The sequence below is a fragment of the Ambystoma mexicanum genome, chromosome 9 (assembly GCF_040938575.1).
Source record: "Ambystoma mexicanum isolate Mex_15411 chromosome 9, UKY_AmexF1_1, whole genome shotgun sequence".
Classification (NCBI taxonomy): domain Eukaryota; kingdom Metazoa; phylum Chordata; class Amphibia; order Caudata; family Ambystomatidae; genus Ambystoma; species Ambystoma mexicanum.
This window is the reverse complement of record NC_090931.1, coordinates 878,568,105-878,586,698: the sequence shown is the minus strand read 5'-3', so window position 1 is coordinate 878,586,698 and position 18,594 is coordinate 878,568,105. Positions and strand designations below refer to the sequence as shown.

General features: G+C 46.2%; 1 protein-coding gene across 1 annotated transcript in view; it reads right to left on the bottom strand.

Annotated features, from left to right (window-relative positions):
* IQCA1 (IQ motif containing with AAA domain 1) overlaps positions 1-18,594 on the bottom strand; it is a 1,010,495-nt gene that overhangs the window by 798,446 nt on the left and 193,455 nt on the right. The window contains exons 4-5 of the mRNA XM_069615989.1: positions 16,557-16,748; positions 11,201-11,272 (exon numbers count right to left, since the gene is read on the bottom strand). Coding sequence (XP_069472090.1) covers positions 11,201-11,272; positions 16,557-16,748 — 264 coding nt within the window. The remainder of the gene's footprint in view (positions 1-11,200; positions 11,273-16,556; positions 16,749-18,594) is intronic.

Below are 18,594 nucleotides of genomic sequence, written 5' to 3'. Positions count from 1 at the left end.
CTTGTCTTCTGCTGCCCAGATTTCCTCTACTACTTCGTCACCTAAAACATTCTTCCTTTGTGATTTACGCAGCTTTAACTCCTCACCTTTGCTTGACACTTGCACTACTATTCTTCCCTCCATAATAATCTTGTCTTCTCTTGCTGCTGATGAGGCTGCATCTACTCTCATCGTTCCTCTCGCTCAGTCTTGACCAACTGTATCCTCTCTCTGCTTTCCAGCTTACCCGTAAACCTTCTCAACCATGGCTTTCCCCTCATCTTCTCACTATGTGACGTCTTCTCCGCAGGCTGGATCGTCCTTGGTTCAAAACTAGATCCTCATCTAATCACTCTGCTTATTTTTCTTATCACGTACTCTATGATAGTTGTCTTACTTCTGCTAAACATGGCTACTTTTCGGACCTTTTCACACGCAATCTACTGATCCCAGACGTATTTTTCAAACATTAGCATGCCTCCTTTCTCCCCCTTCTCCTGATCACTCTATTAATTCCACTTTGTCTGCTTCTGAATTTGTTCATTTCTTTTCCTCTAAAGTCCAGTCCCTTTGCCAAGGCATTTTAAATTCTGCTTCCCCTACTACTGTACCTGCACCTCATTCTACTCCATCTGCCTTCATCTCTAATTTCTCTCCAGTCTCTAACTCTGGCGTACTACTTTTGTTAGCTAAAGCACATCCTACTGCTACTCCCACTGACCCAATCCCACCTGCTCTTATTCCAAAAGTTTATCATCTTCTTATACCTTATCTTGTTTCTTTTTTCAACACCTGTCTCAGTACTTCTGTTTTTCCCACAGTTTTCCAACATGCAACAATTAATCCTATCCTGAAAAAGCCCACGGCCAGCCCTCTTATTGTCTCTAATATACGGCCTATCTTTCTCTTACCATGCCTTTCTAAACTCCTTGATCTCCTTGTTTATTAGCAGATTTCATCTTTTGTCACTGACCTATCAATTCTTCCGTGTTTTCAGTACGGTTTTCATCCCTGTCACTCCACTGAAACTGCTTTCATCTGTGTACGTAACTTCCTTTTTTCAGCTTGCTACTCTAAACACTCTTCTTTCATTATTTTTCTCGACTTATCTGCTGCTTTTGACACTGTGGATCATTCTTTGCTTTTGCAATCGCTTTCCTCTTTTGGTTTTAGGGGTACTGTTCTTTCCTGGTTCTCTCCTTTGTTCATCATAAGGATGGGAGTGGACAAAATGGATGGAGTGGACGAAAATGAGGAGTGGATGAAATGGATGGAGTGGACGAAATGGATCGAGAGGGCGAAGCAGATCGAGTGGACGAAATAGAGAAAGTAGATGAAGGAGATGGAACGGATGGAGCAGATGAAATGAAGTGGATGGAGTGACTGAGTGGACCGAGTAGATCGAATTGGATGACTCAAATGGAACTAGACGACATGGATTGAAATGGGTGGTATTAGAGGGAACCGAATGAGTGAAATGGAGTGGATGAAGTGGGTAGAGTGACCGAATGGATGGAGTGGATAGAATCGGATGACACTAATGGAACTGGACAAAGTAGATGGAACTGGGTGGAATAGATGGAACGGGACAGAGTGGATGGAACTGGACAGAGTGGATGGAACTGGACTGAGTGAATGGAATTGGACAGAGTGGATGGATTTGGACTGAGTGGATGTACCATACGTTGCATCACTGTGCACCTGTTCCCATCTTGTTGCCAAATATATGTATCCCCCTATATATGCTATAGATCTGTATCTCCATATACATCTGTATCCCCCATTTACCTGTATTGACCTCTGGCACTATATATCTGTATCCCCATATCTACCTGTGTCCCCATATATACCTGTATCCACCCCTGTCACTATATATCCGTATGTCTCTATGTATACCCACCGTCCTGTCCATGTGCCAGGTCTAAGGTCTTAGGCACTTTACAGATAACCACCATATCACACCACTACGCTTAACTTCTACTATACACCATCACTCAACTAGAACACAGCTATACCCCTGATCATTTGGCCTAGCTGTTCACCTACGAATATGAACCCATGAACACCTCATCACCCTAATAAAACGCAGCTAGCTGGGCACATTCCGGCTAGCTGTTCATATAGGCATTCCTGAGGCCTAAAGCAGCCTGAACCAAGTCTCGTTGTCCACCCATCAGACTGCTTACATCCAACTGATATCTTCAGCACCACACCTATCGCTAGGAAGCAGTTATCATCCAACAACTACACCAGCTGCACACATATCCGGTGCACCCACGCACCATACAACAGTATCTCTCTCTACTAACTTGAACTACGGTTCCCGAGGGTGTTCGATCTACCACCGCTTTGAGGTCATACCAATGATTATATGAAGCGCTATACGAATGCCAAGTAACATAACATAACATATCTCTCTTACCTCTCGTTCCTGTCATTTCCATCTATACAACATTCGTAAAGTCTGCCCTTTTCTCATTTTTAGGCCACCAAACTCCTTATCCCCTCCTTAATTTTTTCACAACTCTTCTACTGTTCCAACACTCTCTTTGGCCTCCAGGTTCATGTCTGGCTCCCCTGAAATCAATCTATAATTCACCTGTTCATTTACTTTGCCTTTTCTCCTATCGCGACCCCATTTCTTCTTCACTTGCCTCACTTGGCTGACTACCTTTTCATTCGCAACTCAAATTCCATTTCCTGTGCCTAGTCTTTAAATCACTTTACAAGCTTGCACCTGAGTATCCTGCTTCACTTCTTTCTTTTTACACTCCATCTCGCCCCTTTTGTTCTTCCTGTCTTTTCAGACTGAATGTCCCATGCCCACCATGTGCCCAGGCCCGTTTCTGTTCTTTTCAGCTTCTTGCCCCTCAACACTGGAATGCCCTTCCTGTGACTATCCGTTCTATCACTGACTATTCTACCTTTCGCTCTTCTTTGAAATCTCATCTTTTATATTGTTTGTGATTGTCTGCTACCAGCATTGATGTTTTGATGTTTATTTGCCATTATCTTTGTACCGTACTTTGTTTTCAAATTGTACAGTGCTTTGGATAAAAGTGCTTTATAAAACACAGTAAAGTACATATACAAATACAATACAACTATAAATAACGGAGCGCTTTACAGAGGTATACAACAGTACGGATATACAGCAAGGGGTAGGCTACAGAGGGGCACAGAGGAGGTGTACAGCTTTCAGGGTGCCGGTGAGTAGAGGGGCGGGCATCGTCTGGTGAGTCAGGTGGCGTGAGGGGTGACATGAGGGCCTAGGTGTTGACTTGATTTCCCCGACTCTGCTTCATTCGCCCACCTTTGAGTTTCATCTGCTTTTTCCACTTCCTTTCTATTGTGTTTACATTCCTCCATTGGATGCCCACTGCAGCTCCCGATTTTTCTTCTTTGATTTCTTTCCATTCTCCCACCCATCCCCTTCGGTCTCATTTACCTTTCCTTTGAATTGTTCCCCACCACCCGTGTGTTTAATCGCTATCCCGCTACTCTTCGCTGCTTGCGCCTAAATATTGGGAAATACTTCCCCTTGCCCTCCGATTTTTGGCTTCCTTTCCACACTCTCCATCTCATCTGAAAGATCATCTCTTATCTAATCGCTCATGCAATTTATCTTTCACATTCTTTGCACCGTTTTTATTTCTTTAAAGTGCTTTGGTGTACAGCAAACAGCAATATATATATATATATATATATCTTCAATCAAATAGAAATAGAAAGTAGAACCAGGTGTTCTTTGTGAAAGCCATGTTTACCTACGGACATAGTGGGTATCTTTCGAGCTAGCCTAGCGCACCTATAGTTACCATGGGCAACCATATACAGGGCTAGCGGCCCTTTCTGCAAGTAGAGTGTCCCTGTGTTACTTCTGGGATTATTTATTTATTTATTGGTCATTTATATAGCACCTATACACTTAACAAACGTTTCAAAGTTCTCCAACGCAGGGAGGGTGAGTAGTTAAACAAAAAATCTACATTCTCAATAGGCATTGAACATTCAGAATGGGCAAGTGCTGTGCATTTACTGGTACAACATAGGACAAGGAGAAATACACACTGTCACAACATAGGGCATAATTATTGTCAGGGGAGTTGCTAGGTCTGGAAAAGACCCGGGGCTAAGCTGATGTCGGAACAGTTGGGACTGGGGGCTAGCTAGCCTTTTGGCTGTAGCTTCTGAGATTCTATCCGGGGCTACAACCAAAAGATCAGGGGCTATAGCCCCCTTAGCCCCCCCCCTAGCAACGCCCCTGATTATTGTATGTGCCTGACGGTCGTTTCAATTATGCAAGAGCTATACAGGAAGAAGGGGAGAGGGCAGGGGTGTAGGGGAAGGCTAACAGAGGAAAATAAGTTCAAAAGACACTTTGAGGGAGAGGAGTGGGGAAGTCACTTTGCACCGTGCTAACAGTTCCATGAATTACGCCCCTAGGGTTTATGCAGGAGCAGTGCAGTTACAGGTGCACAGGCTGGCGCACGCATTTGAAAGCACCCCTAGTCCTCACATTCAGGCGAGGTAGCTGCAGACTGGTCGAAGATCATCTCATTTCTTGCCAGTTCCTGGTGTGTGGTTGGGTCTTAAGTCTCCCTTGCAGAATCCCCGGCAGCTCTGCCGCTCCCTGCACCCGCGTTGACTTTCTATTTACTAACACTTGGCCGGCACAGAAAGGCGGATTTGTCGAAGGGAGGACCAGTAATGACTTATTGACATGGTAGGATGTCTTTAGTGTACACACAGGCACATGCTCCGTGCATTGCCTACATTAACTCTGCTCTGTTTACACAGCCGGCTATTCGGGGATAGAATGACCGAACGAGAGGTTAAACAAATGAACGCGAGTGCAGGCAGTTCTGGTCTTCCAAGAGCGCTCTCACGGGCAAGGGATTTAAATGATGTTCATGCATTTATGTGTTTGGGAGACAGCAGGCTGGGCACCAGGGCAGAGACAGGGGGAATCACGTAACTTCACGTCACAGGGACGCTGCATTCTGGGATTTGTACAATTTACTGGCAGGGAGGTCATGCGCGGCCCAAACAGAGAATGCAACGATTTGCCAAAAGGAAAGCCCATGAATGGATGCACGGTGTCCCGTTCACACAGGCCATGTCCCTAGATCGGGGCCTTGCATTCCAGGGCTCTCCAGTTATTTTGTACTACAATTCCCAGTGTCCTTCACCCTTGACTCGGCTAGCTATGGGTGATGAGAGTTGCACTGCAAAGCATACAGAGAAACACAGATTGCAGAGCACTGCCATAGACACCGAGGCTTGCACCCACCGGACTGAATGACTCAATGGATTGGCAGAGATATTAAAGGCCTTTCACTGCTTATGCAACATTGTTGAGTGAATTGACACAAAGGTATACCGATTTGTTTAACCATCTGGGTTTTGGGGACCGAAAGAGAGATGAAAAACCTTTCCCCTCTGGATATGTATTCAGATTGGCATTTTGTTACAGAACCCATCAACTCAGATGCTGAATAGGCTCAAATATTGATGAGGCGTGAAGAGCCCTTCACACCAAAGACTGGACAAATCATTTACTAACACAAGAGTGTGGAACCCATCACCAGAGCTTTTCAGGTATTGGTCTGACTTGTGGTTAATATCTTTACTTTACTTTAAGAAGGTATACCGCGGTCCTCGGAACCCAGAGGCTTATGGGAGCAAACTTCCATTAAGCAAATCTCCATTTAGCCACAGAAAGTTTACAGCACCATCGCATCCAAGTGGACCTAACAGAGCTCCCAAGAGAGACCTTCAGGCTTTGACTGTGGCATTAATTCTCAGTGCATGCCCATCTCTTGGCATGTCTGCTGAGAATCCCTGTCGTGATGGTGCAGCTTTCCTCACTCGTACACCTACCGGACCATTGTCATGTAGTCCCAGGACAGGGGAAAATGCCTAAGTCGTAACCAGTGTGGGATCCGACTGGGCAACATACACTAAGAGGTCAAGGGCTTCCGAGCCCCAACCGAGTCAACCACCTGCTAAATGAAACTCTGGCCGCTCTGCTCGGGTTGACTGGGCAGGCCAAGTTTGGATAGATGGATCCCTGTGTTTTTCTACCTCCCATGATTGAACGGTGTGCCTTGGGCACACAAGGCACCGCGACAGCATGAGCAACGCTCTGTGAATGGTTCAGAGAGAGGACGACCAGCTTTCCGTGAACTGCACCGGGAGGGAGTCTCTGTTGGGATAGCCGCAGCCAAACACTTCCTTCCTGCCCCCCGCTGCCCCCAGCAAGAGAAATTACCCCTTCACGTCTGCGATTCCGCTCGATCCTGTGGAGCCTGAAAAAGAAAAATGCCCATATTTACACTGCCCAGATGAGGATCATTAGCTGCGCGGTGGGTGCCATGCTCTGGGAACACTCCATAGCCTTCTTATTGTCTTCATTACTGACTACATTTTCATCACCGCACACGGAGTGGCTGGTATGGCACAGGAGACTCGGGAAATGGCCCATAGAGCACCTGGCTATACTCATTGGGCATCTGGCATGGCACAAAACCACTGGTGAGGCACTGCATGAGGAGCCCCAGAGATGATGCAGGGGCACCACCGCACCAGACATGACACACACACACCGCTCAAGTCATGGCTTCCAGAGCTCCCAAGAGATAATAATACATGAAACTCGAAGTATGGCATGTGGAGGCCCAGGCATGTTGCATGAAGCTTCAGGCATTATATATGATTCACTGTCCAGAGCAAAGTTTCAGCCGTTGTGAGAATCAACTTCCACGGTACCAGTGGTCCAGGGATGAATATCAGTTTCAAAGCCATCAATTAGCCGACACCTCTAGTACACCAGAAGGGATCCGAACAGATTGGAAACACAAGCAAATTATAAACCTCCTTGTCTAAGTTTGGTAACGTGGATGGAATGGCAGGCTTATCTCTGAAAGGTTGTGGATTATTGGTTAGTTTCAACATAGCGAAAATACAATTACCCAACGATACAAGGGACTGTCCAGTCAAGGTTGTATTATTATCACAATAGACAGATCTAGCACATTACAAAATACAACCCACCCTGTCAGGAATGTAGAGGACAGACCGTTTCAAAGAAGGAAAAGGGATGCACTCTGGTTACTGACAGGAGGGTAGTCGGTATAGTAATTAATCACAACAGTTCAAGGACACTTGATTTCACCACAAAGGGAGCAATGGGTCCTAAAATGTCACTAGGGGTCTTTGGAGATGGATCAGGGGGACAGAACCACAATGTACCTTGTGCTGTAGAGGTTCTTGGTGCTCTACATGGTCGAGTTGGTTTCAGGGTGCTTTGCAGCTTCTGCGACAGACTTCCAGACAGGAGACAGCTGCGGGTATCAGGAGGCAAGCAAAGCTGGACGGACTGCTGCAGGCTGTCCTGCAAGGCAGCTCAGGGTCAAGAATTTTTGGCTTAGTACTGGTCTGTGGTTCTGAAGCACTGATCAAGGCGACGGTGGCATAACAACAGTCAGCGTTGCAGACAGTTGCAACTCGAGGTGCTCGACCGGCTCGAAAATGTCCTTAAAGGCTGATGTTGGTAGATGCTCATTGAGGCACATCTCCTTGCTTCTTCACTGGGCTTCTGTCGTCCTTTAAGGCAAGTGGCCCAAAGCTGAGGAGAGTGTTGCAGGAAACTGTCTTGTCCTTGGTTCAGGGACTTTCTGGCACTTACCACCTAGGAAGCTTGCTGTAGAGCCTAGCATGACATTGTGTGTGCTGGCTAGGTATCGGTTCTGGAGCTGCTGGATGGTCCTCTGGATCTGGTATCTCCCTCTGTTCCCTGAGAGATGTTTAGGGGAGGGATTTTGCTTCCCTCTTGGAGGTCCTGGCCTTCTTTCAAGGGCAGAAGATGTAAGGCAGAATGTACCTCCAGCCGGGGTCCAATGAGAAGTTCTTCCTTCTTAGTCCTTGCAAAGTCTTCAGATGATCTGCCAAAAGAGGTTCTCTGTCCTCTTTTTGTAATTTTAATTGGTTATTTATAACACACTTTATACCCAGAGGTTTGTAAGCAGGGACCCGGGGATCGAACGCTTCCAAGGCAAGCATGTTTCTCTTGAGCTATCCTCCCAGGACAAAATATATAATACCAGATTTTAAAGCCAAATGGACCATATGGATTGGTATAGGCTAAGCCTACTTTAATGAACCAATCCTGGGTCCCCATCAACAATCTCCTGTATGTGTGAGGTCATAACCAGAGTGCTTTGCAACAGAAAAGGTAAAGGGGTGAAAACATGTAATGCTGAGTCCCACCCATCTTCCTGTCTGTTGTGGATCAAAGGGTCTCTCTGGTTAAAGGAGCTCTCTGTGGTTCCTGATTAAAGTGGCAGGTCCCCCTTGAAGTGCTCTGTCAAACCACATACTTGTACCTTCTGAATGGGCTCTCCCTCCGTAGATGACTGCTGTAGACTTGCAGTCCCAGATATGACATTTCACTGGCAATCGATACAGAGGGCGGGAGCTTGCATCACTGATTAATATGTGAATTAATGCAACAGCTACATGGCTCAACAAAAGGACAAGGTGGATCCATGGAGCCTTTGTTAGTTAATTAGGCTGGCCATGGCAGGGGGATGGTTGGGCCTCCCCCTTCTGGAGATGCATTGTGCACTCCACCTGTTAGATCCTGAGTCCACCCAGAGTACACCGGTCTATATGTATGTTGTGTGGTGAGCACAGGAAAATGTATGCAGATTCGCCCCACAAATTTTCAGGAGGTTGATCTACCATCATTCAATTTTATTGAAAACATTTTTAAAACCCAGGCGTGCGCACACCTACTGTGCTGATGGTCGAATTCCTCACAGCCTTGTTACACAGAGCTCCTAGCCTGGTTTGAAGAGCTCTAAGCATGACAAATGGAGCCCCAGGCAAGTCATGCAGAACAACGGACAAGGCAGATGGTGCTCTAAACAGAGCATATGGAGTTTCCGAAATAGCATACAGAGTGACAAACATGTCACATTGAAGTTCAAGCATGTCATGTGGCATTTCAAGCAAAATACACAGAACTTCAGGCATCGTTCACATAGCATCAGACGGGGCACCATGAGCTTGCAGCGTTTCTCAAAGAACCCCAGTCTTAGATTGGTATTACCTTACCTGGCTCACAGAGCTCCAGCTAGGGGACATATTACTTTAAGCATGTCAGATCCTGTCCCGGAGATGTAGCAAGACAACATCTACCAAGATCACAAAATGGTTGACTGTATTCAAGCAAGAGCTGGGATTAAAAATGCTGTTCTGGATTCAAAGCCCGTTGTTGCTCTTATTAATGCCCACTCTCTGGCCATCTCTATGCCTAGCGAAGGACCATCTGTTCTCTCAGCAGTGTTTTGTGGCTCATATTAAAAATTAGATCACACTTCCTGTGTTATGTCATTATGAAACCCGACTTCCCTTATGCAAATAGTCTAGCCTCTTCCTTCTCAAGACTTTCTTTGAAATCTCCCCAGTCTAGCACATACAGGCCTGCTGTGGTGCCCATGGTCACTGCAGTAGGCATGTTGCCGGCAAGGACTTTGTGTGCATCAGTAAAGCCCAGATTGCTCTACACGCTAACACTTTGGGTAAGGGTGCACTTAGAATGTGCTGGGGTGAGTGGCCTCATATTGCTCAGAGCAATGCAACAGCTCCTTCTTTCTTGAGACTGAGGAAGTCACAGTCAAGAAAATATGCAGCAATGCTCTCGTGAAGGCACTAACCTTAGTCCCGATTTAAATGATGAAATCCTCAGCGATCCTTGTAAGCGCTTCAAACGACTGAGAAATCACGTCAGGCAAAATGGCCACCCTATAAGTCAACAGCGCGACCAGAATAACAAAGAGTTTCCTCATTGACCAACAGAACGTTTCCGGTATGCAGTAATAAAAGTGTGGCAAAAAAGTAGTCTGTACAAAAAATTGCAGCAAAATGCCATGGTTTGACCCGGTAAAGGTGTACCCCATTATACCATTTAAGGGTGGCGGCGGTTGGGCGAGGTGTCCTCTGCTCCCCTTACATGGTATAATGAGTGCGGTGGTTGAGGGAGTGTCCCCCGCTTCCATTACATGGATCGCGGGGGCAAAACCACAGCCTTTTTTGCTGCGATTTGTTGGGTAGGCAGCAATTTTTGCGGCATTTTTAACACATGGAACCATGTTTCCACTTCCTCTGAACAACAGAGCAGTTGCATTCACCAAGATAGGTGAGCCATCATTTAGCACATGCCCCATTGATCAACATAGTTATGCCCTGTTTCAACACGTTGCATAGGTAAATACTAAAATGTTTATGATGCAATGTGCTTATCTGTTATCATTGTCTGTCAGCGCTGTCCCCTCTTGCTGTTCCATTGTCCCCCTGCTACACCTGGTTAATGTAGCTGTCCTTGCATCTCTTTGGTTTTTGTAAGGCACTGCAATCTTGGGATTGCCTGGTCCATCAAACGAGCGTATGCACTGAATGGTTTGTCGAAGTTCTTCTTCAACACAAAAACAAGCACCGCTATCTGACCAACTAGCAGAGCTATTAAACTGAGCAATATTGCTATCAGACGAACAAAGAGTTATCCAATCAACCAACAGAGTTATCCAACCACAGCGACAGAGATATCAAGAGAAGCAAGGCTTGTTGAATTGAAGAACAGAGCCGTGCCATTGGTTAATAGTTATCGCATTGCCGTGTATAGTCCTATCATCGACTAACATATTTATCGAAGTGAAGTGACTAACATAACTATTCAATCGAGCAGCAGTTTTCGCATTGCTAAGGAGAGCGCTCCTTTGCAGACACTGAGCAAATCAGATCACCGCCCTCACCAGACTTGACCAATCATTGAGCTTTGTTTTCCATCAACGAAAGGAACGCTGTGCTATCCTGGGGTTTAGAAAGTGGAGATATTGCTGTTGCCTGAGTGGGTAATTTGTTACACAAATGAGCGATCACACTTAGCAAGCGAGTAAGTCCACCAAGGATGAGTTGTCATTTGCGCAAAACGGTTACAGAATGTTTTTTGTATTTTTTTTATTTTTTACCAACGAGCAATTACGGATTTCTGTAGACCACAACATCATTCTGAATAGATTGCCATAGATTCATGTAGATTTTCTATGCAACACTCTTTTAGGAAAAGGAGCCAAGAATCCACATAGGTCCATCAAATGGGGCAAGGGAAAAGAAGGAGGACGAAATCAGGAATCTTCGAGTAGTAGGCAGGACTTACCATCCCAAGGAATATCAACTCCTCTTCCCTCTCCTTCCTGGTTTTCCTTCTCTGCAGGAATCCACGCCAAACCTAGGGATCGTGATCAGAAACAAAAATCAGGTCAAAGTGCCGAGGAGCAGTGTTCATGTCCCCACCAGTGGGAAGCACAGGATACATGCAGACTATTGGCTCAAAGGGGACTCTGCTTGCCACGCCCCCTGCACATCATGCCAAACCTGTCTCAGCACACACAGCACAAAACACCTCCAATTAGCTCTTCTTGGGTGATTTCCATGTGTGCCTTCCTCCTCCTTAATCTGTGTGCAACAAGGGACTAGTGCACAAGGCGTCTACACAAAATGGTGCACTTGCTTGTCCTATGCACATTAGGAGGTGGAGGAAATATGCTCACCACACTACATGGTCAATGCCCACCTCAAAGAAATCACGAGTAGTGGCTGGAGCAAACATTCTGGAATAATAGCTCAAAGAAATTGAAATCAAAAAGGTCTCCTTCAAAGTGAAAGACACTGCATTTTTTGTTTTAGGTGTAGTCATTTTTTGTTTCAACTTTTAGGCAAATGCGCCACCTATAAGCCAAAACTATTGCTTTGGAGTACATCTAAGGAGAAATGGCATATGGAGAGGGACACCACGCTTGTGGGTGTTGTTTTGTTATTTACCCACCTATTGACTGCCCATGGCCGTACTAATCCCTATGGCCATTACCACCCACTTTCTGCCAATCCCTGCCAAAAACACATCCTCCGGGGATCTATTTGAGATAGCTTTTTCAAGCTTCACCATCAAACTTTGCACTCAAAGTGCCTACCAGTGTTTTTTCAAAGCAGTCTTCTCTGGGTTAATGATGCAAATGCTCTGCTGGTGTAATACAAATGTCTTAGCCATGTCTGACTTATGCCACTTGATTTGCAAGCACTATGCATGTCCCTTACTGAAGTCCTGATAAAAACAAGCATTGGCAAAGCCAACAGTTTTGGCTTGTGTATACGTATTAGGCATTTGCCAGGCACTGCTATTATATACCCGGGTACTCACACCATTTTGCAGCTGCTACCATCGATGGCCAGTTAATACCACTACACAGTTCCTGGCAAATGCCTTTACCATGTCTACACAAACGTCAAAACAGATGGCATTGACGATGCTTGATCAACTGATGTCAAGATATTTTCCTGCTTATAAATCTGATGAAATCTACCCAGACACAGTAAAACCTCTCTCTAAGAAGTAGAAACTGCCCACACAAGTATTCACTTTTGAGCAGGAGCATTAAGCATTTGCCCTTTTGTTTTCTGACCAGCCTTATGCTTTGATCATTCTGCCCAGGCTCTGGGGCAGACACACTGTCAGAACCTCCATCCGTGACCCTCATTCCCTTCCTCACAAATCTTTCATGTGTTTTTAACCTCACCCCATCTGCACCTTGCTCTTTCCCATCGTCTGAAGCCCTTTACTCTTCTCTCGCAGGCTAAGATCTAGAAACCCCTGGCGAGGGCACAATGTAGAGCACTCTCCGGAGAAACCTCGGTGCTGTTAGATCACTACGGTGGTGACTGGTGCAGTATAACAGACTCTTGACATAGCAAAACATAAGGTATGCGATTCTGAGAGTGCTGTGCAAACGGGACCTCTTCTTTGTGTCTCAGTCAAGCACCATTAGGAGAAAGAAGGGTAGAGCGATTACTTACAGGGAAATCACTGATCACCCCACTGAACTCTGGGTATCCCCCACTCTGGCCATCTTATCTTCCCCCTCATCCGCTCTCACTATCATTCCGGCTCCTCTAGAACCCCTGGCACCCTTACTTCTTAGTCAAGACTGGAGGCAAGAATTATGCTGAACTTACTTTACCTAAATGCGTGACTCCATCTTGTTGCCGGTGCCAGCATTTGGAGGAAGAAGAAGTCACACGTGGGGGCGAAGGGATGTACTGACTTGAGCACTGCTCTGCAGCCCCGTGAGGGATTCTCTGTCCACACGTGGGGTCATGAGTGAGGGGAATGCTACAGGGTGCCATGCAATGTTAGTAGCAGTGATAGGTCCGCCATTTTGAGTACGAGATTTCAATGTGACATTGTGACTGCCTAATCCGCCCAAGGTGATGCCCTGTGCGGGGCTGCCATTTTGAAGAAATAGCTCTGAGAGACAATGGCCCTCATTACGACTCCAGCGTTAACCAATGGGGCTAATAGCGCTAATAGTGCCATGGTTAACGCCGGTAATTTACCGATTCCGCCAATGGTAAATGGGGAATTACCACCCCATTCCAAGGTTGGCAGGGCGGTAATTCCCCATTTACCATTGGCCCTTCCCCATTCCCATTTTTGCCCCATAGGGCTCAAGGGGACTGGGGAAGGCGGTAATTACGATACCGCAAATTGCAGTACCATAATTACCTCAAAAGTCCCTTTGTGGGTCCCTACTTTAACGGCTGGTCCAGACCAGCCGTTAAGGTCGGGAGCCGCAAAAGGGACCTCGTAATCAGGCGTTAACGGTTTTAACGGCGCCGACACCTTTTACGGCGCTGTTAACCCCTTAACGCCAGGGTCGTAATGAGGGCCAATGGCTCAGTATAACACATGCGCTGTTAGTTACAACAACCCTCCATAGCAGCGTCTCCTACAGGAGAAAGGAACTCTGAATGAAGGGGTGGATGACAGCGGGCAGTAGTATCTGCCACTCAAGATCATTGTGATGCAGTGGATCTCATATCCACACACCAAAAGATATCGCTTCTGTAGAAATTCTTTGAGAGGTTTCGAACTGCCTGGTGTAGCATTTGCTGCTTTCCTTCCTTTGTGCTCCTGAGTTTTGGATTGCTTTTCCTTTTTTTGTTAGATCTGCTACTACTCCTTCTGTTCTTCTCTCAAAACTTAACATCTGGCATTCTCTTGAATGCAATGTGTATCTCATGTTGTCAATTTAGCATTTCACTGTATTTCTTTAACGGTTTATTTAATATTTTACAGCACCACTTTGGGGAAAGAGCTCTATAAAAAGAAGGAAAGAGAGAAAGGGAGGAAGAAAAAAGAGGGAGAGAGAGAGGAAGAGGGAGAAAAAGAAAGAAAGAAAGAAAGAAAGAAAGAAAGAAAGAAAGAAAGAAAGAAAGAAAGAAAGAAAGAAAGAAAGAAAGAAAGAAAGAAAGAAAGAAAGAAAGAAAGAAAGAAAGACGGACGCAACTGGTTCCCATAGTTGGATTTGCAATGCCTGGGGCATTTTCATCAACTGCCTTGAAGCGCACGGGCCATGCTGTGTTGAGAACGTTTTAAGCAACGCTTTCAAATAATACTTACTTATATGTATTGGGAAATGCGTCATCAGACACTTGTTTCGTTAGTGACGTCGCTGCATTGAGATGTTTTATTAACGGGCTGTGATAGCATTGGTCATAAGGCGCGTCAATCTGTACTAGCAGTAAAACACTGAGAGTGGTCTCATCGAGTCCTCCAATAGTACTGGCTGTTCTGCATTCAGAGCGGCACCATATGCTCCTCCAATACCGGACTAGAACGCGTGTAGAGAGGCTTCGGAGCCACTGCCACCAATTAGTAGCCCATTGCGCTGAGCAGTCCCATCATTGAATGTGTTTGAAGGCATAGGCCTATTTATAAACGCCTCTGCAGAAAACGGCACAACATCGTCATGCAGGAGCAAGAATGCTTCACCAAGGCACTCACTGTGTGCAGATTGAGGTAAAGAGAAGAGGTATCCCATCTTGGAGAGTCCCTACGGGTGTGGGCGTTCCCCGGCCTACTTGAAGTGGAAACATGACATGCAACAGTTATGCCCAGTTGGCACTTGCCAATATGTTCTAGACACGTCTTGCTCCTGTCCATGAAATCAGGAATGGCCAGTCTAAGAGAACTGATTGTCAACTATTGCATACATCTTTTTCACTTTTCCCAAACTTGCAAAAAGTTCAGAACGTAAAAGACACCGGGCATTGCACAAATTTGAAGAGAAGGTTGCTAACCCTCCATCATTGATTGGCTAGAACGGGACAACAGTAAGTACGTCACGCAGCCAGGACCGGCATGAAGTCAGGGGAGCGGACTTCTGTTTTGTGGTCGCGCAGTGGCGAATTTAAAGGTAAGTGCATTCCCCACCCCCAGCCTCCTCTCACTCCTTTTCTCATCCCCATTCCCCAGTCCCCTTGCACCCCATTTCTCAGCACCAGCACCTTGAACTCCATTTCTTGTTCCCCAGCTCCCTCACACCTCTTTTCTAGGACCCCAGCCCCTCTCACTCCTTTCCTCACTCCCCAAACTCCCTGGCTCCCATTTCTCAGCCCTCAGGCCACTCGTACTACTTTTCTCGACCCCCTCAGCCCCCTCTTACTCCTTTTTTTGGCCCAACCCCCTCTCACTCCTTTTCTTGGTCCCCGACCCCTTGCACACCATTTCTTGGCCCCCACTCCCCTGGCATCTCTTTTCTGCCCCCCCCTCCAGCCCAATCAAACCTCTTTTCTGGGCCTCCTTGCACCTCTTTTCTAGGCCCCCTTGTGCCTCATTTCGCGGCTCCCAGCCCCCTTGCATCCCATTCCTCGGCCCCTAGGCCCCTCGCACGTCTTTTCTCAGCCCCCAGGCCCTCACACCTCGTTTCTAGGACCCCAGACCCTCTCATTCCCGTTCTCCGCTCTCAATCCCCTTGCAAGCCATTGCTCAGCCCCCTTGCACCTCTTTTCCCAGTCCCCCCACACCACTTTTCTAGGGCCCAGCCCCCTCGCATCCCTCTGCTCAGGCCTCCAGCTCCCTTTCACCCCTCTTCTCGGCCACCCATCATCTTGCACTCCTTTTCTCAGGTCCCAGCCCCCTCAAGCCCTTTTTCAAACCATCTTTATAAAGCAGAGTATTATTGAAAGCCAGACAGGAGGGTGGGAAGGGGAGATGATGGGAGTGCAAATGAGTTGTGAATATTTGCAGAGGTTGTGGCAAGAGAGTTTGCAATCCTGGTGAATGGAGCAGTTATTTCCCCTCATTGTGGCCATGTGCTGCTGTTCAGGGCACAAGTAAAGGATACATGTGGGTGGACCCCTTGGGTGTTTTTGAGGTTGGCAAGCTTGCTCAAGTATTTGGCTAGCAGGATTTTACCCAGGTTGTCACGATCCCAGTGTTGACGCGTATCCACAGACCAAACGTACCTTAAGGGTCCCATTGGGGGACCTCGGAATAGGGCGCAAAGGGATTACCGGCACCAGTGTCGTTACCGGTGCCCGGTATCCCTTTGCGCCCGGGTCAGAATGAGACCCAATAAATAGATACATAAATGAATGGTGGTGGAAAATAATTGAAAGCCATTTTCTGACATAAGACAGGCAAATGGGAATCCTTGCCCATGAAAGAGGTTCACCTTCTGAATGCGCACGGCTGCAATGTCTGGGTCCATCAGGCGGTCACTGCGGAGCTTGGCTCTCTTCTCCCTTCTGTCCTCCATGTGGATCTCCTTCATGAAGGTGGCTCTCAGGCGGCCCTGGCGGGCTCTCTCAGCAATCTGGAGGGTGCGGACTGCTTCTTCCAGGGTCATGACTTTCACTGGCTTACTCTAGAAGAAGGAACACGAGAGGCAGGAAAGAGAATGTCAGCATCCACAGAGCTCATCTTGGTAAGTAATGCACAAAACACAAAAGGGCAGGTCCTCGAGAGACCTGAAGCAATACGTCAGTCCTTAGAAGGGGAAATAGGAACGGGGAACAACTCAGGCCTCTTACAAGTGTCTGGAGGCAAGACGCGTGAGAGAGGGAACGTCCCAACTGGGGACAATCTGTTCTGAGAAGTGGAAAGGTGCTTCTCACCCATACCAATTAGAGAGCAAAACACAATTAATGAACTCAATACCATGCACACGGAGTTTCTTAAAGATGCTCTTCTCAGGTGCATAATCATTTCCAGAAATACACCTCTAATCGTCACCCCAATCATTCCAACTTTCATCTTACTGTTGCAACAGCATACTAGGCAGCAGTTGCCTCTCAGTCCTAGGAGCCGAAATGTGGATTTCACTACCAGAAACGTTGTCAACGGTGGAGTGTTATCACAAGTTACTCACTCTCCCACACACCTTCCCTTTTATGGAAAAAAGGACAATTAGAGAACAACAGACCAGTCCTGCACTTCTGCACAAGGGTTAGAGTCTTGTTGTATAGACAATGCCGTCCACATGCTTAATGCACTGAGGAATCCAATATGAAAGTCATCAGAGGCATACTCCTCTTGTCTATGAAGCACACCCCCAACCCTCCAGCCCCTGCTTTCACACAGTCCACTCTGAGCAGCACCTCCTCTATCAATTTAGGTAAGGGTCTGTTTCATATTGTCAATGCTGAATGGTCAATTCAGGAGATCTGTTACAGGGAAAAACATATCTTAATTTCACTTTGCACAAGCGCTCTGCAAGTGTTCTGGAAGAATGACAGACTATTGGGAAGCGGGTAGTGGCAGTCAATTGGTTCTCCAAGCTCTATCTGGAAATACAGGTTTGCCACCACAGACAGAGCCCTTCCTTTTGCATTATGTGACGGGTCAGAAATGTGAGACAAACAACTTTGTGAAGATTTCGCAAACAATGCCATTTCATTAACTTTAAAGGTTGGATACATGCCTCACTATCCCTAACCTGACAAGGATTTCCCTGCCTAAAATAAACTAAAGGAAACACTCTAACAAAAGAGTTCTGTCCCTTACACTTGTACATATAACAATTCAATAAGGTAATATATGGCAAATGGAAAATGACAAATATAACAGTTAGATCCACAATCTGATAAATGTTTCTGCTTCCAATGTGGGTGAATTTCCCTTCGCCACATTCAAGCAGGAATCTATTCAACAGTTCCAAACGATAAGGACATCCTGTCTTATATTAAAGTTCTTACTCTGTTCTTTTGGTTCCAACTTGACAACAAAAGTTCCAATTTAGTTCCGTTTGTTCCACTAGAACCAACAGTTCAAAATTATTCCACATGTTTTCCTCTTTTCACTTTTGACAAAAACACTCAAAGCACAATCTTCACTTTCTTGTTTCATTAGAATCAATAAAAATGTCTTTGTTATGACTGTTCTGCAACAGTTCACACAACACATATTTCATCAATATTGTATAATTCTGCAGCAGTTCATACAACAATTGCTTCAGTGACATATGTTTGTCAGTATGATTCTGTAGCAATTCACCCGGACATCTTAGTGGTTCTGCCACTTCTCCTTTACTACACTTCACCACCACACCACAGTACTTCATTGATTTCCACCTAGTCTACTATTCTGCCAAGCCTACTACAAGATTCTCTGACCTGGTGTACTCTCCTGCCAGGCCAGAGTAAACTACTAACTACAAGTACGTCTGTGGTAAAGGTAAGCTTCCAACAAATTATTAATGTCTCTTTCTTCAC